We start from the raw sequence: 27,305 nt of genomic DNA, 5'->3' as shown, positions 1-27,305 counted from the left end.
CCTTTGAACCTTATTGAGAACGGGCCATTCCGGTTTCGGAACGGGACATTCCAAAATATGGCCGTTGAGAGTTTTAATGCAAACCCCAGAACGGGCCGTTCTGGTTTGAGAATGGGTCGTTCTGAATGTGAATTTTACACATGACGTGAGATTTCAGAACGGGCCATTTCGCGAATCCTGATGCCTATAAATTGAGTGCTTTGACACTCCTAAAATCATATTTTTCAGTTCTGACTTCTTTCAGTTTTGACTTCTTTCTTCTACATTCTCTTTTTTCTCTTCTACACTCTTTGAAGATTGAGGGGCACTTAGAGGAGGAGACCAAGAGATCTCTGTTTTAGTTTCAACTGCTGTTTATTCAAGTACGGGGGAAAAGGGAATTATTTATATATAGAGTTACATGAGGGAATTGGGTAGAGGAAGAGTCCCTTAGGATTATGAGTAATTTTATAATTATTTATGTTTGGAGAATTATTGGTCTTATGTGATTCTGTATATATTTAGGACTATGAATATATGATTAATTTGTAAAAATGATGCTATGGAAAAGAGAACAAAATTATAGAAAAGTGCCTGTAAGTTAGGTTTTGGAAAAATTGGATTATTTCTGTTTGAGAAATTGATGATCCCATTAGATTCTATATGTGTTGAGGATTAGAAATATATATTTAATTTGTAAGAATGATGATCTGAGAGGGAGAACGAAACTTTAGAGAAGTGCCTATGAGTTAGGTTTTGTAACACCCCAGTTTTCCAAAATATTATTATATGGTATTTAGTAATAATTTGATGGTTATCTTTTACTTCAATTGTAGCTAATTCATACTCCATTCATGTTTAATTGTAGGCTTTAGAAAGATATGTGTGTTGTTGAGTCTAATTAGATAATGGTGAATTTTTTTCGTGTTTTCGCTGGGCTGATTGACAAGCCTCAATTTTTGGGACATAATTTGGGCTGTGGTTGTCCAAATAATACAAACTTGGTGGCTATGGAAAGATAAGAGAAAACCTACAACTTTTATAGAAATAGCCGTATTCTAATTTGGCTCTTTTGATGGTCAAAATTTGCGGCCAAGTTTCTACACGCTAAGCTGTCCTAGACCTGTGACATGTCTCGGTATTTTAGTCATAACTCTCGCTTCAAAACTCAAAATAAGTCACAATTGGTGTCTATAGAAAGCTAAGAGAAAATTAAACAACTTTTATGAAGAAACAATTTTCAAATTATGCCGAATAAAAGGTCATAAATGGCGCCCAAAAGTCGGTGCGGAAATGGCATCCAACTCATTCCACTTGCAACACCAACTCATCCCACTTGCTACACCAGCTTCTCCATTTCGTTTTGTCCATGCTTTTCCCCATTATTTTACAATTTTTATGTGTTTTTTGAAGGCTATAAATAGGCCTTCACTCTTGCATTACAAATCATCCCAAAAACACCTCTCATTTCTCTTCTCTACTAAATCTTTCTCTTCTCTTCTACTCTCTGTTCTTTCCCTCTTCTTCTCTTTGAAGACCAAGAGGAATCCATAAGAGGAGGTTCTGCTCTAGTTTAGCGCCTGTTATCCAGGTAAGGGGGGGAGTGGGAAACCTCGCTTTGGGGTGTGGGAATAATTGTTAAATAGTTTGTTTGTTGGATTGGCTCCCGATCCCTTGCTTGTTGTGTTGTTTCTTTGAATATTATGCATTATTAATGTGTTTTGCTTTATTTTCTATTACTTGATTCCTTGTTTGAGGTAATCCTTGAACTGTTGGACCCTTGAACGGTTGGACTATTGGACTATTGGATTAATGAACAATCGAGATAAACTATGATTATGAAAATATAACGCGATGTACTAAGTTGTGTAACAAGTCGAGTGTTGAGTCAATAAAGATATGACATGCATCATATGCACATATTATTCCAGGTGTGCCGCTGAGGCCGCATACTAGTGATGCTAACAAGGTGTGCCTTCGGGACACCAGTGACGTGACATGTAACCAGGTGTACCTTAGGGTCACCAGTGATGTAACCAGGTGTACCTTAGGGTCACCAGTGATGTAACCAGGTGTACCTTTGGGTCACCAGTGATGATATGTGAAACTTCCTTATGGCGCCACATGCATGCATTTATAAGTCAAGTTCATGACATCATTGCATGATAAATGAATATATATTTGATATTAATGATGTATGTGTATTGTTTATAAGTGACTTATATTTGTTGTGTGTGTGTGAGTGCTATCTAGCCTTTATTCCTGTACCTGAAACTGAGTGAGACGTTTCTCACTCCCTTGTTGCCTTTGTATATGTTTAAATTATGTTGCAGGTAATCAACATCATGAGGATGTTGGTAGTGAGGCTTAAGGCTTCAGTTGGGCATGCTCTGATAGGATGTGACATTGGGGCTTAGCTAGCTTAGTTTAATATGTTATTATTTTAAAAGCTTTAATTTTCCCTTCTTTTGTAATTTTGAACATTTTTGAGAAAAGACCAAAATGTACATCTTTGTCCTAATATTTTTATTACATGACTTGAAATGTATAAATTAATTCCTAACTAGAAGGCACTGCCACTTTTACTGGAATTAACCTATATTTTCTTTTATATGATTTCTTGAATTTTGATACTTACATGACTTCCTATGTTTTGATGAATTATGAATGTGAATCTTCTACCTTTTGAGACAATTGTTTTATCTATGAAAGATTTTATTCACTCAAAAAAAAATTTGTTTACAATTACTGTGTATTTATGTTGGGGTAGAGGGTGTCACAGGTTTTGGAATAATTTGGGGTTTTACTATTTATGTTAAAATTATATTGAACTGATAATTCTATTGATTATTATATTAATTTATGAATGTTATTATTATATTACTTGATAAGAATTGATGATCTAGATGTGAATTGCTTGAGGGGTATGTAAACCCTTATTTTGTTGGACTTATCTGTTGTGTATGTGATATGGAATTGTGTATGTGATATGGAATTGAGCTATGAGATGAGATGTTATATGGATGTAAATATGATTGTGATTGTGGTTCCTCACACTAATGACCAGGGATGAGACGAACCTTGAGTAGTGATGCTTCAAGGACGAGCGTGCCCCTGGCATGGTGTGGGATGAGTGAGGCAATTAACACGCATCACTTATGTCAAATATGGCAGTCCTGGCATAGGGTTAATTGCTAGACTTGTGTGGATTGTAATGTGATTGTGGTTCCTCACACTAATGATCAGGGATGAGACGAACCTTAGGTAAGTGATGCTACAAGGACGAGCGTGCCCCTGGCATGGTGTGGGATGAGTGAGACAATTAACCCATATCACTTGTGTCAGTTGTGGTGTGGCCTTGACATAATGTTAATTGTAAAATTTATGTGAATTGTGAGGATTGATGTAATTGTGAATTGTGATGGATTGATGTAATAGTGAAATTAGATATGAAAATGATGAATGATTGATGAATTATGATATATATAAATGCTTGTAAATAACACTTGAAGTTATGATGAGATGATGTTGTGGATTTCCTTGTGTGCTTTATATGTAAATGTTTTCTTTTCTTACCGTACAATTTGTGGATGTTTTAGGAGAGGAAGATCCGACTTTGAGTAACATCTAAAATTTCCACTATTGAGTTGTGGGTGTGCTCTGATATTGTGACATCCGGGCAGAAAATTCTAAGATATGGAATTTTTATATGGATTTAGAGTTGTATTTATTATTTTTAAAAATAATTTGTATACTCTCAAGTTTTATTTTCTAAATTTTATTTTTAATTATTTTGGTTATTTATGAAGGTTTTATGTGAACCCTTTTTACCAATGTTGAATATTTTATTCTTTAGTGTGTAGACACCCAATTTCGTCCGAGGGGCATACAAACACCAAAATAGGACATCAGAGGGCCCAAAAGCCAAATCATCTATTTTTAGTGGCCAGAAACGGGCCGTTCTCGAACTAGAACGGGCCGTTCTGAGACTCCAAAAAGGGCCTAAAATTGTAGGTTGGAACGGGCCGTTCTAGACCAGAACGGTCCGTTCCAAACCATTCAAAGGGCCTAAAATTGTAGGATTGAAACGGGCGTACCAAAATCAGAACGGGCCGTTCTGGTTTCCGGAACGGGCCGTTCTGATTTCATAACGGGCCGTTCTAGAGTGCAAAGATAACATATAACGTTCGGATTCGGAACGGGCCATTCCAAATCTAGAACGGGCCGTTCCGGCCCACATCTGATGCCTATAAATAGAGACCTCGGGCACAATTCTCAAGAGGGCCAGAGAAATTTCGAATAAGACTCCTTTGAGCACGAAAATTCTCGATCTCTCTTCCTTTTATTATATTTCTTGAGATTTGTGTCGCATCTCTATTTCTCTCTCTCTCCTATTGTATTTCTTGAGTGTTGTGAGGCAATTGTAGTGCAAAAGGTTGCCACAAAGCACCTCAAATCTCCCTATTTTGAAGATCCAATAGAGCTCATTCAAGAGGTATTTCTGTTAATCTCTTTCTTCTTTTTTATTTATTTATTTCATCTATATAATAAATATTGTTATAATAAAAAATAATCATGTAGACATTTTAGGATTAATTGCATAATTTAAATTTTAAGCATGTAAATAATTATTAATAAAGGGGATTAAATATTTTAATTATTAATTCTTATTACGTTATCTTCATCATAGGGTACCGATTTAGGGCGTTGTAGGGGTGCTTAATACGTTCTCTACACGTAACCGACCCCCGAACCCAATTCTGGTTGTCAAGACCATTATTGGACTTTTAAAAACCTCTTCTTTTTCCAATGTTTTGAGTAAAACATTGGTGGTGACTCCATGAACTCATTTTTCAAAACCTTTAATTAAGGATTAGTCTACTGTCCGGACATTCCTTAATTGATGAGACTTTTAAAAGGATGTCAAATCATAGGTCGCAAGATCGGAAAAATTCAGGTTGCGACAATGTGTTGGGGTAGTAAGGGTGTCACACTATAAAATGAACTTGTAAGGTGATAGTTATTACTCACTTATATACTATTTAATTATTTTATCTCTAATCGATGTGAGACTTAAGTTTTTTCTAATAAATAACTATCGCTAATAGTAAACTTTAGTGTAATATAAATACATTTTTAGTGACTATTATATATTAGTCATTAATATTTAAATATATGGCGGCAATTAAATTATTATCATTAAATAATTGTCGTTAATAACAAATTTTGTTGTAGTGAACCCAATTTTAAATTTTACAATTTTTTAATTCCTTTTTGTTTTGAAGAATTTAAGTTTTCCCAACCGCGTTTTTCAATATATTTATTTTTAACATGGAAAAGCGTAGAATTCTATGGTTTTTCAATATAGTTTTCTTCGTCATCGTCCCCTTTCCATTTGATATTATTCATGTTGTCACATACTGACAGTTTGGAAATAAGATTAAACAAATTACATAATAATGGAACAAATTTGATAATTTCAATGACAGGGTTGCAAAGGAATGAAAGATCGCACGGTTGTTAATCTTGCTCATTTTTTTCTGAGAGCCTTCTATTGCTTACGGTTAATTACAAGAAGGGTGTATGGGGAAAGAGGTGTTGCTGGTGATAAACAGTCACTCCAAACATGGTATTCCATCTACTACTATAACTGAAGTAAGCTCCTTGTCGTTGTTGATGTTAAAACTCAGCCAAGCATCATTTAGCCAAGGCTCATCAAATTTGGCCGAATGTCCTAATCTACAATCTGCATCCAAAACTATTCACAAATATCGTTAGGTAACAAAGTTTGAAGAACTCCCATCTCCAATTGTTTCCATTTGCATAAGTAGCCACCCACAGATTACATTCCACAGAGGGAATATGTTAGAAGTCATAAGAAGAGGGGGAAAACTGCCCCCAAAAACATTTCTACATTAACAAAACACTAATTATATAACATATATCAATCCCTAATTAATAAAAGGAAATATATATATTTTTAAATTAAAATTAATATAGTTTAAACTTCTCTCAAATGAAGTGAAAGGTTTAGCTAATAATGGGTGATATATTGACGATAGACTTCGTTTTTATTTTATTTTAATTTTTTTTATTTTATTATTTTATGTTGGATTCTACTTTTCTAGATTTTGGTATTTTGGCTAATGTAAGAAAGTGTATTTTACTGAAAAGTTTTTACTTTTCTAAAAATTTGAATTTGTGACTTTTTTTTAATATTTTTTTGTTATTTAAAAATAGTACTAAAATAAATTGCTTCTTACATTGTTTTTGGAAATAATTTTTAGATAATTTTTTCACTTTTTTCCTATAAAAAGAGATGGAGAAACTAACATTCTTCAATTAAAAATAAAATTTTAATATATTAAAAGTGTTATATTATATTATTTATTTATTTAATATAATAAAAATATTTAATTATTAAATAATTTTTAAAAGTATATTTATAACCCACCAAGATTTTGATTATTTATTGAAATCATGATTCTTAAAAATAATTTATGATTCACAAGCATGAAAATTTTTTCCTATATACCGAATAACTCTTAAATTCTTCCTCTTTTCTTCTATGTTTTTAATGGATCCGGACCTTTCTCTTTCAATTTACATTAAAAAGTTAAAAAAAAAAAACGAAAGAAAAAATGATTCTTGTGAAAATTTGGATCTATATTATAAGGCTAGGTATATGTCTCACAAGAGAAAAAAAAAACGGCTAGAAAAATGTTAATTAGACAATAGATAGAACTCACAAGAAAAAATAAAATAAAATAAAACCTTGGAGATTCTGAAATATTGTACATTTCAATTGAAGTGTATCATAGTATGCATAGGTCGGCTGCTATAGGACAGATATCATCAGAAGGCAAAGCAAATTCTAACAAGTCCTTTTAATTGAAAAAATATTAGCTGAAGTGCCCAACCATTCGTTTCATGACAATCAATTCTGACAGCTAGACGTGGAGAATTTGAAGTAGTATAATTTAACAAGAAAACTTAATTAATTGTGTTAGCCAAAATCGTTGACCTTATCCTCTTTTATACAAGTCCATAGAATGATTCATACCATCAATAGAAATATATATAAATTGAATCTTATAAGCTCCTCTAAAACCCATACATTCACAAACTTTAAACAATACAATGAAATTCTTGTATCTTTCATTTGTACTTTTCTTTGCTCTTTGTACTCAACCATTGTTTGGAGTTGGTGATGCCTCTCCAAAGCAAGTGATTGATACAGAACGTAAAATAATTCGAGCTGGTATAAATTATTATATTCGACCAGTCCCAAGTACTCCGTGTGACGGACATGGACCTTGTGTTGTTGGAAGTGGTTTTGTTCTTGTAGCAAGATCATCCAACCAGACTTGTCCACTTAGTGTTGTGGTGGTTGAGGGTTTTCGAGGTCAAGCAGTGACATTTACATGCCTGTGAACCCTAAGAAAGGGGTTATCAGGGTTTCTACTGACTTGAACATCAAAACCTCCCTTAAGACAAGTTGTAGTGAATCCACCGTGTGGAAGCTTGATGCTTTTGATGATTCAACTCGACAGTGGTTTGTAACCACTGGTGGTGTTTTGGGAAACCCTAGCGTGGACACACTCAGCAATTGGTTCAAGATTGAGGAGTATGATGATGATTACAAGCTTGTTTTCTGCCCCACAGTGTGCAACTATTGCAAGCCTTTGTGTAAGAATGTTGGGGTGTTTAGGGATAGTAATGGGAACCAGCGTGTGGCTCTCACTGATGAACCTTACAAAGTTAGGTTCCAGCCATCTACTTGAAGCATCATTATTAATGCATGAAAAAATAACTATGTCTGTTCACCTTTACATTCTGTATTGATCTTGTTTTGTTAATGGGTTTGATTGATGTGGAATTAATAAACATGTGATATTTCTTCTGGAAAAGCATGTTGGACGAATAAAATTGATGCTTTTGTCATATTCTATATTGTATGAATAACGAACTATTATTTTATGACATTTGTCCATATAACTAAGTCTTAATTAGCACTATACTTCCATTCATTTTTAATAATCATTTAAGGTTTTTATCACAAACTAATAAATTAACGTAAAAAAAATTCCATTCTTCGTAAAATAATTTTAGTATTTCTTTGTATACTCTCTTTCATTTTTACTTTATAATGAATACATATATTAGTTGTCGATATATGAATTAATTAAAAATTAAGTGTGATGTACAAATTATGTGAAAAATGGTTCCAGATTCCTCAATAGTCTATTGTTACAGTATTTTAGAATTGTTAACAGAAAAATAAATAATCAATCTTTTCTAATTTACATAACAACTTCAGAATTATATTTTATATAATAACAAACTTTGTTAACAATATGTTAACAAGAAGTTGTTACAGTATTACCCCCCCTCAAGTGGGAGCATGGAGATTGATAATGCCCAACTTGCCTAAGAAAGATTCAAACTGCGGTTTTCCCAAAGCTTTTGTGAAGATATCTGCTAGTTGATCGGTAGTAGAGACATAGGTTGGAAGAATATTGTGGCGAAATACTTCATCACGAACAAAATGACAATCTACTTCTATGTGTTTTGTACGTTCGTGAAACACCGGATTTTTAGCAATGTGCAAGGCCGCTTGACTATCACAATGAATGATCATAGGTTTGGTATGAGTGATGCCGAGGTTGGAAAGAATCCCTTTTGACCATTTGAGTTCGCAGGTAGTAGTTGCCATGGACCGATACTCAGCTTCAGCTGACGATCGAGAAACAGTTTGTTGTTTCTTTATTTTCCAAGAGATAGGGGATTGACCAAGCTGGACCAGCCAACCGGTAACGGAGCGACGTGTAAGAGGGCAGCTAGCCCAGTCAGAGTCGCACCAGCCATGAAGTTGTAGATCACAGTTGCGAGAGAGCAATATGCCTTGACCGGGATTGCCTTTGAGAAACCGAACCACTCGGAGAGCAGCTTCCCAATGCTCAATTCGTGGCTCTTGCATGAACTGAGATAGTGTGTGAACACTGAACGAAAGCTCCGGGCGTGTAAAACACAGGTAAATCAATCGCCCAACCAACTTGCGATAGCATTCTGGATTAGCAAGAAGAGCTCCGGTAGCAAGAGACAAACGATGATTTTGCTCTAATGGGGTGCCTGTAGGTTTAGCTCTAAGGAGGCCAGCTTCAGAAATAATATCAAGCGTGTACTTACGTTGACAAAGAAAAATGCCCGTAGGATTGCGAGCAACCTCAATACCTAGAAAATACTTCAATTTGCCAAGATCTTTCATGTGGAAGCATTCATTGAGGTAAGCTTTAAATCGTTTGATGGCTGAGGAGACATTGCAAGCAATAATTAGATCATCAACATAAATAAGAACAACAAGTTGAACCCCTTCTTGATGCAAAGTGAACAGAGAATGATCAAGACATGATTGCTGAAATCCATAAGATATAAGTGCATGAGAAAATTTAGTGAACCAGCAACGCGGAGCTTGCTTTAAGCCGTATAACGATTTTTGAAGTTTGCACACCATGTTTGGTGTTGAAACAAAAAAACCAGGAGGCATGCAAATGAACACTTCGTCATGGAGATCACCGTGTAGAAACACATTGTGTACGTCCATTTGATGAAGTTCCCAGGATTTGGCAGCTGCCACAGCAAGAACAGTTCGCACTGTTACCATCTTTACAACGGGAGCAAACGTTTCAGTGTAGTTGATGTCTTTTTCTTGATGATTTCCGAGCACAACTAAACGGGCTTTAAATCGCTCGATGGTGCCATCAGAATTATACTTAATGCGATATACCCACTTACATCTGAGAGATTTCTTCCCTGAAGGCAATGGTTGCATGCTCCATGTATTGTTACGTTCCAGTGCATCTATCTCAGCTTGCATGGCTTGTCTCCATCTTGCATCTTTCACTGCCTCATGAAAGTATAGGGGCTCTTTTTCAACGGTGATTGCTGCAAGGAAGTGTCTGTGTGGCAAAGAAAATTTGGCACAATTTACATAGTGAGCAATAGGATAAGGAGTACCTGAAGGATGTGATGGAGCTGATGAGCTAGGGGAAGGACTCAACTTTTGTGCAGTGTGTGTTACATACCCTTGAAGTCTTGTTGATGGTTGTTTTACACGATACCCACGTCCAAGTAACAAATTTTCATCAGGATTACTAGGCATTGTGGTGTTGGTGGTGTGCTCTACTGGGGTTTGCGGTTGAGTGTCTGGAACAAAGTTTTCAAGAATACCTCTAGCAATGTCCGAAGTCTCCATTACGGAGCCTGTGGATGCTACAATGATTGTGTGTGTACCCCCCTTGTTGAGAGCAAGGTCTGTTGATGATTCCATGTCGTCAAGAGCAGTGTCTACCATATTATCAGCAGGCAAGGAGTGAGAGGATTCTTTTTCATTTTTAGAACACTGATATGGAAATTGGTTTTCAAAGAATTGCACATCTCGTGAAATAAAAAATTCATGAGTTTCAAGATCATAAACTCTCCAACCCTTTTGCCCATAAGGGTATCCCATAAAGGCACATCTACGACTTCGACTTGCAAATTTGTCACCATTGGTGTGTTGGTTGCGAGCAAAACATAACGAACCAAACACACGTAGGTGATTGTAGGATGGTTTTTGTCCATGTAACACTTCATATGGTGTTTTGCCTTTTAGAACTGTGCTTAGAGTACGATTGATCAAATATCCTGTTGTCAATACACACTCTCCCCAAAAATCAATAGGCAAATTACCTTGAAATCGCAAAGCTCGGGCAATATTGAGAATATGTCGATGTTTGCGTTCGACCCTCCCATTTTGCTGAGGTGTGTTTGTACATGAAGTTTGAAAAATTATCCCATGATCTAGAAAATAATTTCTCATGCAAATGAATTCCGTTCCATTATCACTTCTCATAGTTTTAACCTTTTTGTTATATTGCCTTTCCACCATAGAAAAGAAATTTTTTAGCACTTTCATGACTTCTTTCTTATCAACTAGCAAATAGATCCATACCGCACGTGAGCAATCATCAACAATTGTAAGAAAATACGAAGCACCACAAGATGAACGAGTTCTATATGGACCCCATAAATCACAGTGTATCAAATCAAATATATTAAAAGCTTGATTATTACTCAAAGGAAATGTTTCTCTAGTTTGCTTTGCTCTTTGGCATGTATCACAAACTTTATTTTTGATAGTACTAATTCTACTTCCATTGACATTGAAAATTAATTGAGTAGTTTTCCAACATGGATGTCCCAACCTTTTGTGCCATACTTCTAGCTCATTCATTCCTTCAACGTTGCATACCTTCTTCATGAGGGTCTCTCGAAAGAAATAGAGTCCATCCCTTCGTTCACCCGCTCCAATCAGCATCTTCGAGGTTCGGTCCTGTATAGCACACATATTACCAACAAACTGGACATTACAATTTAATTCATCTGACAATTGTGATATAGAAATCAAGTTGCATTTCAATTGAGGTACATAAAGTACTTGTTCAAGGTTTAAATTATCAGTAAGTTTTACTGTTCCTTCCTTATTAGAAATAACAGTGTGTCCATTTGGAAGCCCAACAGGACATCCAGACACGTCCCTCACATTGCACAGGTGTTGCAAATTTCTTGTCATGTGATTTGATGCTCCACTGTCAAGTATCCATGCATTATTTTTAAACATACCAGTCATGCTTTCATTTGGAGTGACTTTGGATGAATTAAGCATTTCTACCAGAGTTTTCCATTGCTCCTTGCTCAGTCCTCCGTATTCTGCATCACCACCAAGATTAGAATCAGATTTTTGTACTGCATTAGCGCGTACAAGTCCCTTTGGTGCACGAGAGGTAGCTGATCCTGTTCCTCCACTTCGGTTTTGATTTCGTCCTCGTGCAGCTATTTTTCCATCGTTTCTTGGACGGTCTCCCACCATTCTGGGTATCCTATAAGCAGAAAACAACCGGCTTCATCGTGTCCTGCCCTATTACAGTGTGTGCAAACAATTTTACTTTTGTTTTCACGCCCCTTGACCTTCGCACTTGCTTGAACTGCTAAGGCCATTACTTCCGGACGCTCTTCTCTTTCTTGGGTGATATTCCGCACTCGTTCTTCTTGTACAAGAATTTCGAACATTTTGTTCAGGGATGGCATAGGGTCTGTAGCGAGCAGGTTGGAACGAATTGTTCCATACAATGCATCGTCTAGCCCCATCAGGAAGGTGTGGCATCTTTCTTCTTCCTTGCGTTTTTCAAGCTTTCCCGCAAGGCCACATGTGCACCCTTTACAGGTGCAGGTCAAAGCTGGTTCATGGACAGCTAAATCATCCCACAGTGCCTTTAACTTCCCGTAATAGGCTACCATGGACAGCCTTCCTTGTTTGCATTGTGCCAGTTCTGATTTCAGCTGATGAATTTGTGGGCCATTCACAACTGAGAATCTTTCTTTTATGTCATCCCACATCTCCTTGGCAGTTTCCAAGTATGACATGGTTGTTCGCAAAGTTGGCTCAATTGTACTCAAAATCCATGACACCAACATTGCTTGAACAGTCCACCAATCTTCCAAGTCTGAAGATCCTTCTTCGGGTTCTACTATGGTTCCACTATTACAAAAATAAGATTTTACATCGCTATATTTACATCGGTTGGAGTAAAACCGATGTAAATTATAAATGCGGTGGCAAACTTGTAAATAAATAAAAAATACAAATATATTCTACATCGGTTTTGCTTATAACCGATGTAGAAATAGAATCAGGAATTATTCTACATCGGTTTTTCTTTACGACCGATGTAGAAATAGACCCTATATGCGAACACCAAAATCCCTAGAATCCTCCACTTCACGCAGTAATGGCTTGCTCAAGCGCCCAAATACACGGCCTTGGAACCCCCTCCTTCGCTGGTTCCAGAATCCTATTCCTAGGTCAGAGGCTTAAAACCAAGGCCTTCATCAAGGTCAAGACCACCCCTCAGAGAGTTCCCCCTCTCAGAGTCGTCAATGAGAAAGTCATCGGCATCGATTTGGGGACCATCAACTCCGTCGTCGCCGCCATGGAGGGCGGCAAGCCCACCATCATCACCAACACCGAGGGCCAGCAAACCACCCCCTCCGTCGTCGCCTACACTAAGAACGGCGACAGGCTCATCGGCCAAATCGCCAAGCACCAGGCCGTCGTCAACCCCGAGAACACCTTGTAGTAGTGATTTCACTCAGCAACTTTGGTAGCCGCCGCAAGCAACAAGAGGAAGAACCTCTCTACTCCAAAACCCCAAAACACCCTTCGCATTCGCTCTTCTCTTCGCCGACGCACTCCTTGTCTTCCTCATAATCTGCTTTGCGAAAAATGCAGCCTTTCGTCCATCCACAAGTAAGCATTTATGTATTCCATTTTCGCTTTGTGAAACCCTCTTCTTCTCTTTTAGATCTGAAAACTCCAAATCTGCTTTTTTTTTTTCATTTGTTTTGATTTTCGATTTCTCGCCAATTTGGTTCAAGCTATTCGCGTGGCCAAGGGAGGGGGAGGTGGCCAAGGATGGGCCACGCGCCGGGGATTGATGGGGCCTCTTTCGGGGCTTGGGCCTTGGAGCGATGGAGGAGGAAGAGGAGGAGAGGGAGGAGAGAGAGGAGTGCGATTAGGAGAGGGTCCATGTGTGTTTTCTTGTATTGATGATATTGATTTCTGATTTCCAGGTATTTTTTGCTCTCAGCATGGCAGCTATGGGAATTTCTCAATCTGGTTCTTTGGTCCCTGATTCATCTAATTCAAAAAGTGATGCTGCTTCCATATTTGCTATTATTATTGATCGAAAATCACAAATAGACCCAAGTGATGAATCTGGATTGACACTAGAAGAAGTCAAGGGAGGAGAGATTGAATTTAACCATGTCATTTTCAAGTATCCTTCCAGACCTGAAGTTCAAATATTCAGAGATCTTTGTTTGACCATTGACCACGGCAAGGTAACTTTCTAATTTTCAAATCTTGTCTTTTTCATTAGTAGTTTGCAATTGGTGTGTATATTAAAAATTCTGAATTAGTACAAGTTATTTAGATAGCATATGAATTGTTGAGAGCATTATTTTATATATGCAGGGCTATGACACAGTAGTAGGGGAGAGAAGGATTCAACTATCTAGAGGATAGAAGCAAACGGTGGCAATTGCAAGAGCTATGACCGTGTTATGGGAATGATGAAAAAATGGTTTTATATAATAAAAAAAGGATAAAGAGCCTGCTATCACAGAGATTAAAGCCTGCTAAAAAGTAGTTTTGATAAAAAAAAATTAATTCAATCACGTTCAACATTTTACATCGGGTGATAAAAGAACTGATGTAGTTTTGCTCACTTTCTACAACGGTTCAATAACCGATGTAGAATATCTTACACATTCTACGTCATCTGTAACTACATCGGTTTCAAAACCGATGTAGAATAGTTAAAAGAACCGATGTAAAATGTTGTTATTGTAGTAGTGTTCCATCAATGAAGCACCATTTTCTTCTTGCTCGCAAATACCTTTTCATAGCTCTAGCCCATTCATCATAGTTGTCGCCTTTCAGCTGTACTTGGGCGATCACGTTTCCAGGATTGTCACTGGAATTCAAGTCGTAAGGCGAAGGCTTTTTCTTCTGAGCACCTTTATCCATTATGTCTGCCATGTTTGCTTTGATACCATGTGAAAAATGGTTCCAGATGGCTTTTATTCCTCAATAGTCTATTGTTTATATACACAAAATTGTTCCTAAGATATCTCTTAGATTCTAACAGAAAAATAAATAATCAATCTTTTCTAATTTACATAACAACTTCAGAATTATATCTTATATAATAACAAACTTTGTTAACAATATGTTAACAAGAAGTTGTTACGGTATTATACAAATTTCTAAAATTATTTTAATTTCTTGTATTTTAATTAAACAACATAGAATAAATATACTAATATTTAAACTTTAGTACTTGTACATAATGGGTATAAATAGTTTCTTTTAGAATTTTTATTTGATTTATTTTATAATATTATTTTTTACTATTTTAGATCATTAAGATATTATCATTTTAGTAATTTGTTTTTTTTTTTCAACTTATAATATAAATCTTCTGCTATTTTTATTTTATTAATATTATTAATATATTATTAGTGTAGTAACGTTTTTATATTTCTTGAAATTAATGAAATTTTATAATATTAATTTTTTATTCTTTCAAAATTATTAGTAATATTTATTTGGTTGAAAATTAAAATTTATATGATTATTTCTTTATAATTATTAATATTTTAATAATATTTTTCATATCTCAAATATTAATTATAATACTATTTTTTCGTAATTAAGAAATAACAATTTTTCTTAAAATGTAATGACTCTTTAGGTTATTACACTTATAGATAGATAGATATATACACACACATTCACACATAGTAATCCGATAAAAGAGTATAAACAATTTTAGTTGTCGATCAAGCAACGTCTACATACCAGATACACGCGTAGCTCAAAAATGGTCAACGTTGTCATCACCAACATCACCTCAAAAGGAGTTCCATCGGTAACCTATCCTTGTTTTACTCTTATACTAAATATGATTATTGTAGTCTAACAAAATAGAAATATGGAAGGGTAAACTAGTATTCAAAATAATCAACAAATCATCAGTATAAGAATGAAACTACTATATTACCAACATAAGCAACTTATTTACTTCAACATAACATTAGCGGGCAACTTGTTAATAGAATACACCATGATACTTAACTAGAACAACATTATAATGCAACTCATCATAATTCAACGTAGCAAGTGAACATCATAAACATCAACATGTTACATGCACAACTTAATATTCAACTTCAACAACACTACAACATGGCATATGCACCACACAACCCAACAAATTAATTGCATATACACAACAAATTAACTATATGCATTAACAAATTATGAGTGTTTTTATTAATAAAGAAGATTTGTCAAGTTATTTTGTTATAGAAATCATTTTGAGAAAATACATGTTCTAATTATTTATGTAATTAAAAGTATGTTTTTTTTTTTGGAAAAGATGTGTTTTTATTATAATTGCTTATATTTTTTATTTTATTTATAATTAGGTTGGGTTTGTTTGATATATTATTTATTTATAAATTTTAATATTTGAGGGAAAGGAAAAGAAAACTATGATTAAATATTTTTATTGAAGGGTTAAATGAGGGTTAGATTTTTAAAAGAGGGATTACGTTAATTTCTTATTTTCACACTTTTCAATACTTTCTTTTATGCTTCATGCTTTGGAGAAAGGGGAGAACCAAAGACTGCTAGAGAACACTCTAGAGATCCACATTCATCTTCTAGGTTTCATCGAGATAAGAGGGAATAAGTAGTCTCGATTTGGGCGTATGATGTATGTTAGCTTGTGAGATTGACCACCAATCTCTTCTCTACTGCATGTGTTGTATGAAGGGAAAAATCCCAATTTGTGACTTTTGTTGTGTTTTTATCTTCCATATGATTCTTCAGTGCTCTATTTTATGTTATTAATGTATATGTGTGGTTAATTTTGTATATTAAATTAATCTTGTGAATCTTGGATGACCCATTGATTTCTATGAGAATCCTAAAAAAAATTATTTTGGTGTATGTATGAGGAGTCAGTATGAGCATGTGAATATATGTAATTGTTGGCTTAATAGAGTGATTTTTAGGTTTTAAATCTATGATTGAATGGAATGGTCACTTTTGGTGAACTTGGATATATAAGACGAGACAAGAGATTGAAATAATCAAATCATATTTGTTAGATTTTGTCATGCATGGGTGTGATCGTGGAATCATGGTTGTGATTGGTTAGTCACAAGCATGAGTGACGAGTCATGGGCATCACAGGCATGACTAATGAGTCATGGCTGTGATGCATCCTAACCCTAACCTGACCCTAACCTTTCTCTTGGAATTCGTCGAGCTAGTCACATGCGTGATTAATAAGTAGACACAAGTGACCAGTGTCATAATTGTGATCAATGAGTCATGGATGTGACTCATTTTGTTGCTTTTTTTTTTCCATTACTTTCTTGTCTTTTATCCATTTTATCACTTTTATTGCTTAAGATGAGTTATACTTATGAGTTTGAGATAACTATGATTAGCTTAGGTATACAATCTAGTAATGATAAGGAAATATTTAAGTTAATGTTCAAAAGATATAGTGGTGATGAATGTTCTTATAATAATTATAGCCAGAGTGTTTTAGTGGTGTGGCTTGGGATTATGATTCATAGTGTTAGTATTGAATGGTTTTACCCTTTACGTGTTTGATCTTATAAATGGTTTGAGGTACCTATATTTAGTGTTTAGGAAAGATAAACCATAGGAGAAATCAATTGTGAATAAACTATGATGTAAGTTGATTGTTAATGATTTAAGGTGTTGTTTTGGTGACAACGATGCCTAAGGACTTAATGTGTGATATCATTAATGTTGCTAAATTAGTTAAGTTATTGATTTAAATGCTTAGTGATGTTGATATGTTAGTGACTATGATTGAGGTATTAATATATGGTTATTATTAGACAATTTTATAATAATTATATTTGGAGGTGTATCGAATCATGTTGCATAATTGTAGTGTTTAAACTACGAACATATTTAATTATTGTACTAATTAATATTGATAACTAGTTATAGTATGTAAGTATGCTATCAATACGATTATGAGTTATGTATGAATTGATTGATTGGATCTCTGTACTACTAATTGTTAATATCTAATTGATACAATTGAGTTTGTCAATTAAATAATTGGGAATAGTTGATGACGTACATGCATACTTGTTTGGAAGAGTATGATATGAGATCATCATTAGGAAAGACCCCCTTGTGTAAAACTTAGGGATTAGTCCTTGGGGACAATCAGGTTTATTAAAGCCCATTTTCGCCCATTGTGTGCTTGGAGTAGAGCTTACACAATAAGTGTATGACTTAGCATAGACTCCTAGGCTACTTAGCCTTTAAGAAATAATTAACAATTAACAATTGATTTTAATTGGTGTCACATGCATGATTAATTGTAACTCATGTACCCATTGCATAGTGCATGTGCAAGAGTTCATGTATTAGCTTATGATAGTTATGAGAACTAATGCGTATGTGTGTGTGTTTATATATATATATAGTCTCAAAATGAAAGCCCCTCATCAGTCTGATAGATCCCAAATGCAACATTACTAACAACCTTTTGTTTATAATGGTCTCATGATGCTACATGGTTCACGTTGCATGGTTCCTTTAGTGTTAGCATGTGCTTGTGATCATATGGGCTCCTTCATTAAAGTTAGAACCTGCCATTTGTATATGTTTCCTAAGGCTCATGAGTGTGAAGCTTTGGGGCCCTAGAGGTGTTAAAATGTGTGGAAGAAGAACCCTCAATATTGTTACATTATTTGAAATTGATTTGTATTCGTGTTTCTCATAGCTTAAATAGTCACCATTGTGATTTATCCAAATTTGGTGTTATTATTAGTATCTGTAAAAAACTCTTTTAGCTAGATTAGAAAACTGTATGGTTAGTTTTGCTAGAAGACAAACAAATTCAGTAACCCACAAACTTGTAAGGACGACTGAATTTCAAGCTAGTGCGTGTAATACAAACACATTCCTTCTTATATTTGTTCAACAAATTATCAATGAATTTTAGTAACTCTGATATCATAAAAAAAAAAACAAAAGTAGAAAACTAATGATATAATTTTAAGAAATGAAAATATTATTATAACGATAATATATTAATAATCTAAAATAGTATATATATATATATATATATATATATATACTATAAAATAAACATAATAAAAAATTAATATGTACTAATAAATTGTTATAATAATAAAGATAATTACAAAGTTTTATAAGAATTAAAAAATACTAAAAAATAATTTTTTTTACATATTTATATATGGTACCAAATCTAATTATTAATATATATATATATATATATATATATATATGTATATACATATATATATTATTTACTTAAAACACATGAAATCGAAATAATTTTAAAATTTTTATTTTGATTAATATCTTAATTTTTTTTAAAAATAATTATTTAAAAGAAATTCAATTGTGACTATATATATGATTCAAATAAAAAACTAATAGCAGATAAATACCATAAATTTAAAATTAAAAAAACATTACTACAATGATAATAGATTAATATTTTAAAAAAAATATATAAAGGGTAAGCTATAAAAAATAGTAGAAAATAATATTATAAAGAACATAATTAAAAATAAAAAGACACAAATTTATACTTTTACATGTAAATGCACCAAAAATAGTTATTAATATATATTTATATATTTATTATATCTTTTTCAACTAAAATTTAAGAAATTAAAATAACTTTAATGATTTTTACTTAATTAACATTTGAAAAATTTAAAATAAATAATCATGTAAAAAAATTATGCTTCAAAAAAAATATTAATTGGATTCAAAAAAGAGGGAAAACATTTGAATAAAAAAAGTAAAAAGGAAAGATAAAATTAAAGGAATTATTAAAAAAATATAAGAACTTAATTATAATATTAATAAATAAATGACATATTAATTAAATACATGTTTTTATTTATTATATAATAGAGAAGGCACGAGAATCAACAACGGGTACTTTCAAAGAACCAAAATTTTGGGACAGGTAAATGAGGATTTGTGGACAAAAATCTCCATCAGCCAGTCATGTTGTCATATACAGTTCTTGACATGTTTTCTACCTTATTAAACACTAAACCCTAAACCCACCAGAAATCACACTCTTTTCCCCCTTTAATTAACAACACCAACAATTCGCATTCTTCTATTATAAGATTTATGGGAATTTTTTACATAAATAATATTTTTTTTATAAAAATTACAAAAGTAACATCTGTGTAACTTTATTTACTCAGCTAGAATCAATCATTGTTCATGCTCAGAATTCGATTCCCCAGGAACCGAATTCTGGGCTTCAATATTTTTTTTTATCAGAATTCGGTTCTCGCGGAACCGAATTTTGAGTTGTTTTAATTTTTTTTTCCGGGTTTGTGGCCCATTTTGGGCAAATGCTGGAAGTGGAACGGCCCGTTCCGAAAGCAGAACTGGCCGTTCTGCTTAAACACATAGAGTCTTTTTTTTTAAAATAAAAATGGGCTAAGAACGGACCGTTCTAGAGTTAAGGTTTTACGCATAAGTTGACATCTGAAACGACCCGTTTGAAAGAATGATTTTAGTTATTTTTTTAAGCTAGAATTGTAACGACCCGACTAGTCACTACACACAGCACAGCACACCAGAATACCACACAGAAAGGAACAAGTGTATACATATAGTGTCTAGAATATATATATATATATATATATATATATATATATATACAAGGTCCAAGTCTGGCTAGAGTCAAAGTGTACAAAATACATCAATGCTACTACACCAAGTAGCTAAAACAACAAAACACCCGAAAGGATCAGCTCTATCTGCCAGCTGCAGACTTACCACCAGCCACCAACCTATCCTTGCTCTGCTCCCATATAACAATATGATCATCGCAGCCCAAACACAATGGAAACAACAAAGGGTAAGCTAGTGAAAAGAAATCAATATACATATATAACAATATGAATGGTAAACAGCTACAGCTATCAGCACATCAACCAGCTTATACTACATCACAACATTCAGCAATATCAGTACCGCAAAGCGACAATACTAGCACTACATAGTAGCCATAACAGCACCACTCTAGTGGCAATAACAGCACCGCTTAGTGGCAATAACAGCACCGACTTAGCGGCTATAACAGCACCGCTTAGCGGCTATATCAGCATACAACTCAGCATTAAGCAGTACAGCCAAACAACTCACGACCGAGCTAACATAGCTCAAAACACAACACAACAAATCAGCATATAGCACAGCTAAGTAGTATACAACACAACTTACTACTCACAACTCAGCTCAACAGTCCCCAGTATAGCAATATTTTAATTCAGCATTAATATTCATCAATAACCGCCCAGCTCAGCATAAAACATCATTTCTCAACAATTCACCACATTTAACAACATATGACTCAACATCACCTTCGCGCCCGACGCACTCCTAGTCGCGCCCGGCGTGGCACTAGTAGTTAAAGTTAGTGACGAAATTGAATTCAGTCGCTATTTCGGTCGCTAAATTGTAATTTTGATTTTTTAGCGACGGAACTGAATTCGGTCGCTAAATAGTAGTTAAATTTAGCGACAGAATTGAATTTGGTCGCTAAATAGTAGTTAAAATTAGCGACGGAATTGAATTTGGTTGCTAAATTAGAAAGTTTAATTTTTTTAATGACGGAATTGAATTCAGTCGCTAAATATTAGTTAAATTTAGCGACCGAATTCAATTCGGTCGCTAATTCAGAAATTTTGAATTTTTAGCGACGAAATTAAATTCAGTCGCTAAATATTAGTTAAAATTAGTGACGAAATTGAATTCGATCTCTAAATCAGAAATTTTAATTTTTTTAGCGACAGAATTAAATTCGATCACTAAATATTATTTATAATTAGCGATGTTATTTTATTCGGTCGCTAAATATTAGTTAAAATTAGCAACGAAATTATATTCGGTCACTAAATATTAGTTAAAATTTCTTATTTATTTTGATCCATATTTATAATATATATTTCTAACTTATGATAACTTTATTTTTAAATAAATTTTTATATTTAAATTTTAAATTAGTATTTTATTAATGGTTGATATGTAGAAAATAAAACAAGGATAAATACATTTTTGGAATTTTATATATTAGATTTAAGATGAATAAATATATTAAGTTAATTAATAATTTATTTAAAATGTTAAAATTTAATTTATAAAAATAATATTTTAAAAGAGAAAGGTTATAATAACATTGGTGTAACTTTTACTAAGTATTAATCCGCTCAATAACTTTATATTAAATGTGAATTTTATAAATTCAACAGTTAGATTGAAAGTTTTTTATGCTTAGATCATATATACAAAATCTTATATGAATTCAAGATGATTTGATACTTCATTCTTGTAAAAAAATTAACGTAATATATACATTCCAAATAAAATATGAGCAATTTGATTACTTTTAAGTTGTTGTTCAATTTTAACAAAAATTGATATAAACATATAAAGTGATATGAACTTTCAATCTATCTGTTGGATTTACAAAATTCACATTTAATACAAATTTTGAGCGGTGTAATACTTAGTAAAAATTATATCAGTGTTATTATTTATAATAAATAATTTAAATTGTATCATAAAATTAATTTTAAATAGAAATAAGTAGATTATTAATTATAAAAATAAGTCTATATATATAAATAAAGATTAATTAAATATAATATAATTATTATTATTAGTAATATAATTATTATATATTTATAACGGTCTAGATATACCAAAAATGATAAGGATCCAAAAATAATATAAGTATGAGATTGGATAGTTGAGGATGACTTAAATGAATTAATTTGTACTACTTATACTAACAACATAGATTTTCTTTTCGGTAGCTTATCTCAGAAGAACTTCATTGTTAAGCGTGCTTGACTTGGAGTAATATAGGGATGGGTGACCTCTTGGGAAGTGTTCAAAAATTGTGTAATTAAGGACAAAACATGCTAAAAACTTAAGTATTATGAAATAAAATCCTTAAGAGGCCAAATATGAGTGATTCTTAGCAACCAATTTTGCGATGTCTATAAAATTTAATAAAATAAAAAATAAATATTTAGCGACCGATTTTTTCGGTCACTAATTTGGTCCCATACACTTCAGGGACGAAAATCTTTTCAACCATTTAGCGCACTACAAAAAAATCGTAAATTTCCGACGGAAAATTTCTGACGGATTTGGATCCATCGGAAATTTCAGACGGAAATATAAATCCGTCGGAAATTTCTGACAGAATTTTTCGTCAGAAATTTTCAGTCGGAAATTTCTGACGAAAAATAAATCCGTCAAAAATTTTTGACAGAAAATTTCTGACGGAATATTCCGTCAGAATTTTTCAACGGATTTATAAATCCGTCGGAAATTTTCGACGGATTTATAAATCCGTCAGAAATTTCCGACAAAAAATTTCTGATAGAATATTCCGTCGGAAATTTCCGACGGAAATATAAATCTGTTGGAAATTTCTTATTTTTAATTATTTTTATTTTTTATTTTTAATTTCTTATTTTTAATTTATTATTTTTAATTTCTTATATATATTTGTAGTATTAAAAGTTTTATATATAACTTTTAAAGAAATAAATATATATTATAATTATTTATTACAAGTTTTTTATATGTACGATTAATATTAAAGATGAAAATAAATTAGGTCACATTATATTTTATTATAATTTAGTTAGTTTGAACCCAACTTTCTTTAAAAATATATATCTTAAGTATGACTTATTTATCTATCATAGACATTTTTTAAATGTTTGGGTAGAACTACAATCATAAAGACTTATTTTATAATAATTTAACAGTATTAAAAATATAAAAATGATCAAACGTAGTATATTCGGTGCAGACCTTATACCATTCTAATGATGTTGGTTGGTTCCTTCATCAATCACACACCATTGATCAACCTGGTCCCATCTAAAATAACATAAGCCCACTTTAAAATAATATATGATATGATAACAAGAGATGTAACAGCCCAGCAACCCGCATGTGGATATTGTCCGCTTTGGCCGCAGCCCTCACGGTTTTGCTTCTGGCAATGGCACGCATGCCACCCCAAAACGCGTCCACACAAGGAAGGTATCCACACCCATATATATGGCATGCTTCGTTCTCCTTCCTAACCGATGTGGGACTTCACAATCCACCCCCCCTCAAGGGAGTCCAGCGCCCTCGCTGGCACACCGGCCCGGGTCCCGGCTCTGATACCAAATGTAACAGCCCAGCAACCTGCATGTGGATATTGTCCGCTTTGGCCGCAGCCCTCACGGTTTTGCTTCTGGCAATCCACCCCCCCTCAAGGGAGTCCAGCGCCCTCGCTGGCACACCGGCCCGGGTCCCGGCTCTGATACCAAATGTAACAGCCCAGCAACCCGCATGTGGATATTGTCCGCTTTGGCCGCAGCCCTCACGGTTTTGCTTCTGGCAATGGCACGCATGCCACCCCAAAACGCGTCCACACAAGGAAGGTATCCACACCCATATATATGGCATGCTTCGTTCTCCTTCCTAACCGATGTGGGACTTCACAAGAGATGTATATATACTTTATTAATTTGTTAGGTTTAAGAAAATAATAATAAATAGAAAATACAATGCTTTTTTTATATTATTTAATTGTATAAAAATTAATGCTCTATTGAAAGAGTGAAGTAATAAAAGAAAATAAAATATATGAGAAATGGTTTAATAAAAAAAGTTGACAATTAAAGTAAAAATCGTAACTAGCTATTTAATACAGGAGAATTAAGTAAAAAATAAAAGATATTTAATATTTTAAAATTGTACTTTATGTGATTAAAAAATTTATAAAAAATTAAATAATTTAACTAATTATTATATTATCTCTTTCTCTTCTTTTATATATAGTATTTTTTTTATATAATTTAGTATTATAATTAATTGATATAATCAATTATGTTATGTTTATTTGGAGCACCTTCATTTATATTAGCAACTATGTCAAATTTATAATAGATTATATAATTTTAGTACACTTCAAACATGTCACATAATGGATATTTGTCAACCATAGTCAATTTTATACTTATTTTTAAGTTTAAAAATGTTTTTAATTCTAGAAAAATGAGCAAGTCTTGATTTTGGTTTAAGTAAACTTTTTTCTTTATTTTTCATCTTCTAAAATTTGGAACTATCTTCTTTAATCTATATTATCATGTGATAATTTTTAACTACTTATTTAGTTATTAAAAAGTTAAATGATCATTCTAGATGTTACTCACAATTGTTAGCAATATCCTATCAATGCATGTTACCTCTAGAACATTTTATAGATCACTAAAAGAAATGCTATTTATCTATCTTAAAATGATTATTAAGGACTAACAACAATGATTTTAAATTTTAGAAAAATAAAAAATCAAATAAAAATATTTTATAAAGACCAAAATAAGAATTAGTTTGTTTTACGAGGATCAAAAACGTTGTTTACAAATTTTAAGAGATTGAAATATATATATATATATATATATATATATATATATATATATATATATATATATAATATAGGGGGTTATAATTATATCAGTGTAACTTTTACTAAGTATTATGCTGCTCAATAACTTTATATTAAATGTGAATTTTGTAAATCCAACCGTTAAATTGAACAACAACTGGAAGGTAATCAAAGTGTTCATATTTTAGTGTATTTTGAAATGAATATATTACATCAATTTTGTTTTATAAAAATGAAGTATTAAATCATTTTGGATTAATATAAAGTTTTGTATATATAATCTATAACAGATATGAACTTTCAATCTAACGGTTGGATTTACTAAATTCACATTTAATACAAAGTTATTGAGCGGTATAATACTTAGTAAAAGTCACATTTAATATATATATATATATATATATATATATATATATATATATATATATATATATATATATGAGGGGGGATATAATTATACTGGTGTAAATTTTACTAAGTGTTACACCGCTCAATAACTTTATATTAAATGTGAATTTTGTAAATTCAACCGTTAAATTGAAAATCATTGATAATTAAAAAATAAAACAAGGATAAATACATTTTTTGAAATTTTATATGTTTGATTTAAGATAACTTACAAAATAACTCTTGGTAAAGTAATTCTGCTCAATAATTCATGGTGTGTGTTGAATTTCATCAATCTAATTAATTGTTAAATTAAAAGTTATTAAATTTTACTAATAATTAATATATAAAAAATTAATTAGTTTTGGAATAAATTATTTGCTAATTAAAAATATAATTAAAACATTAATTATTTTAAATTATTTAACTAAAATCTTATTGACAATTTATTATATGATCTTAATATTTTTGTATAACTAATATCTGATTTTAAATTTGATATGAGAATATTATATATAATTAGATAAGATTTTAAGTTAGTATTTTATTAATAGTTGATAATTAGAAGAAAAAAAACAAGGATAAATACATTTTTTGAATTTTATATGTTTGATTTAAGTTAAATAAATATATTAAATTAATTAATAATTTATTTAAAATGTTAAAATTTAATTTATAAGTATGTAATAAATAAATATTTATAATTTTAAAAATTATATTATTATTATAAATTATAAAATTAAATAATTTAAATTATAATTTTAAATAGAAATAAGTATATGTTAATTATAAAAGTGAGTACATATAAATAAATAATAATTAAATATATTATTATTATTATTATTATTCATAATATAAAATTATTATATATTATTATTATAATACAAATATTAGATTGTATATTTGATGATGACTTAAATGAATTAATTTGTACAAGTTATACTGACAACATACATATACATTTCGGTAGCTTACTCATCAGAACTTCACAGTTAAGCGTGCTTGACCTGGAGTAGTACTGGGATGGGTGACCTTCTGGGAAGTTTCTCAGAAATTGCACAAGTAAGGATAAAACACGCTAAACAGTCGTGAAATGGAACCCTTGGGAGGCCAAATATGAGTATTGTTACATTAATAAATTTATTAAAATTAAAAAAAATTATAATTTTCGACAAAATTTTCCGTCGGAAATTTCTGACAGAATTTTCCTTCGGAAATTTCTGACGGAATTTTCCGTCAGAAAAGTTATTTCCGACGAATTTTTTTTTTCCGACGCCACTTTTTTCGACGGATTGAAATCCGTCGGAAATTTACATGTTTCTGTCGAAAATTTCCGTTGGAAATCAGCATTTTTCTTGTAGTGGCGACCGAATTAGCAACAGAAAGTTTCGGTCGCTAATTAGCGATCGAAAATTTTTCCGTCGCTAAATAGCTTAGCGACCAGGGTTTTAGCGACTGATTAAATTCGGTCGCTAATTCAGTTGCTAATGTAAATAGCGACCATTTTTGCAATTTAGCGACCGATTTTGGTGGTCGTTAAATTGCATATTTTTTGTAGTGTTCTAACCTTAACTCCACAAGTCCTAGGCCACCCACACCTCAGGTAACTTTGTTTGATTGTAAAAAAGCTATGATTTTATTATTAACACCATGTTTTTTTCTATCATTTTACTTAAATTATATATTTTGTACTTTTTAGGAAAATGAATGGGTGCCGATTTGTGATGAAGAATTGAAGCCCAT

The 27,305-nt window shown here is 32.3% G+C and overlaps 1 protein-coding gene, 1 long non-coding RNA gene and 1 pseudogene across 2 annotated transcripts; 2 read left to right on the top strand and 1 right to left on the bottom strand.

Moving 5' to 3' along the window:
• The first annotated feature begins 428 nt into the window (after nucleotides 1-428).
• LOC145957819 (uncharacterized) lies at nucleotides 429-6,198 on the top strand. Its single transcript, XR_014433785.1, has 3 exons — nucleotides 429-1,570; nucleotides 2,313-4,474; nucleotides 5,469-6,198. It is a non-coding gene; the product is annotated as an uncharacterized LOC145957819 (long non-coding RNA).
• Nucleotides 6,199-7,076: 878 nt separating this feature from the next.
• Nucleotides 7,077-7,889, top strand: LOC109793021 (miraculin pseudogene; annotated as a pseudogene).
• A 4,034-nt stretch (nucleotides 7,890-11,923) lies between these two features.
• On the bottom strand, nucleotides 11,924-12,444 carry LOC145957712 (uncharacterized). The gene is made up of 2 exons (XM_083074144.1): nucleotides 12,022-12,444; nucleotides 11,924-11,938 (listed from the first exon to the last, which is right to left on the bottom strand). The coding sequence occupies exons 1-2, from the start codon at nucleotides 12,442-12,444 to the stop codon at nucleotides 11,924-11,926; spliced, it is 438 nt and encodes a 145-aa protein (XP_082930270.1).
• Between the last annotated feature and the right edge of the window lie 14,861 nt (nucleotides 12,445-27,305).

This window comes from Cajanus cajan, chromosome 1 (genome assembly GCF_000230855.2).
Source record: "Cajanus cajan strain Asha chromosome 1, NIPB_CcT2T_4, whole genome shotgun sequence".
Lineage (NCBI taxonomy): Eukaryota > Viridiplantae > Streptophyta > Magnoliopsida > Fabales > Fabaceae > Cajanus > Cajanus cajan.
Note: the sequence above shows the minus strand (reverse complement) of the source record. Positions and strands in the feature narration are given on the sequence as shown.

Coding starts and splice junctions, on each gene's coding strand:
- LOC145957712 (XM_083074144.1), bottom strand. CDS start 12,444: ATGTCATACTTGGAAACTGCCAAGGAGATGTGGGATGACATAAAAGAA.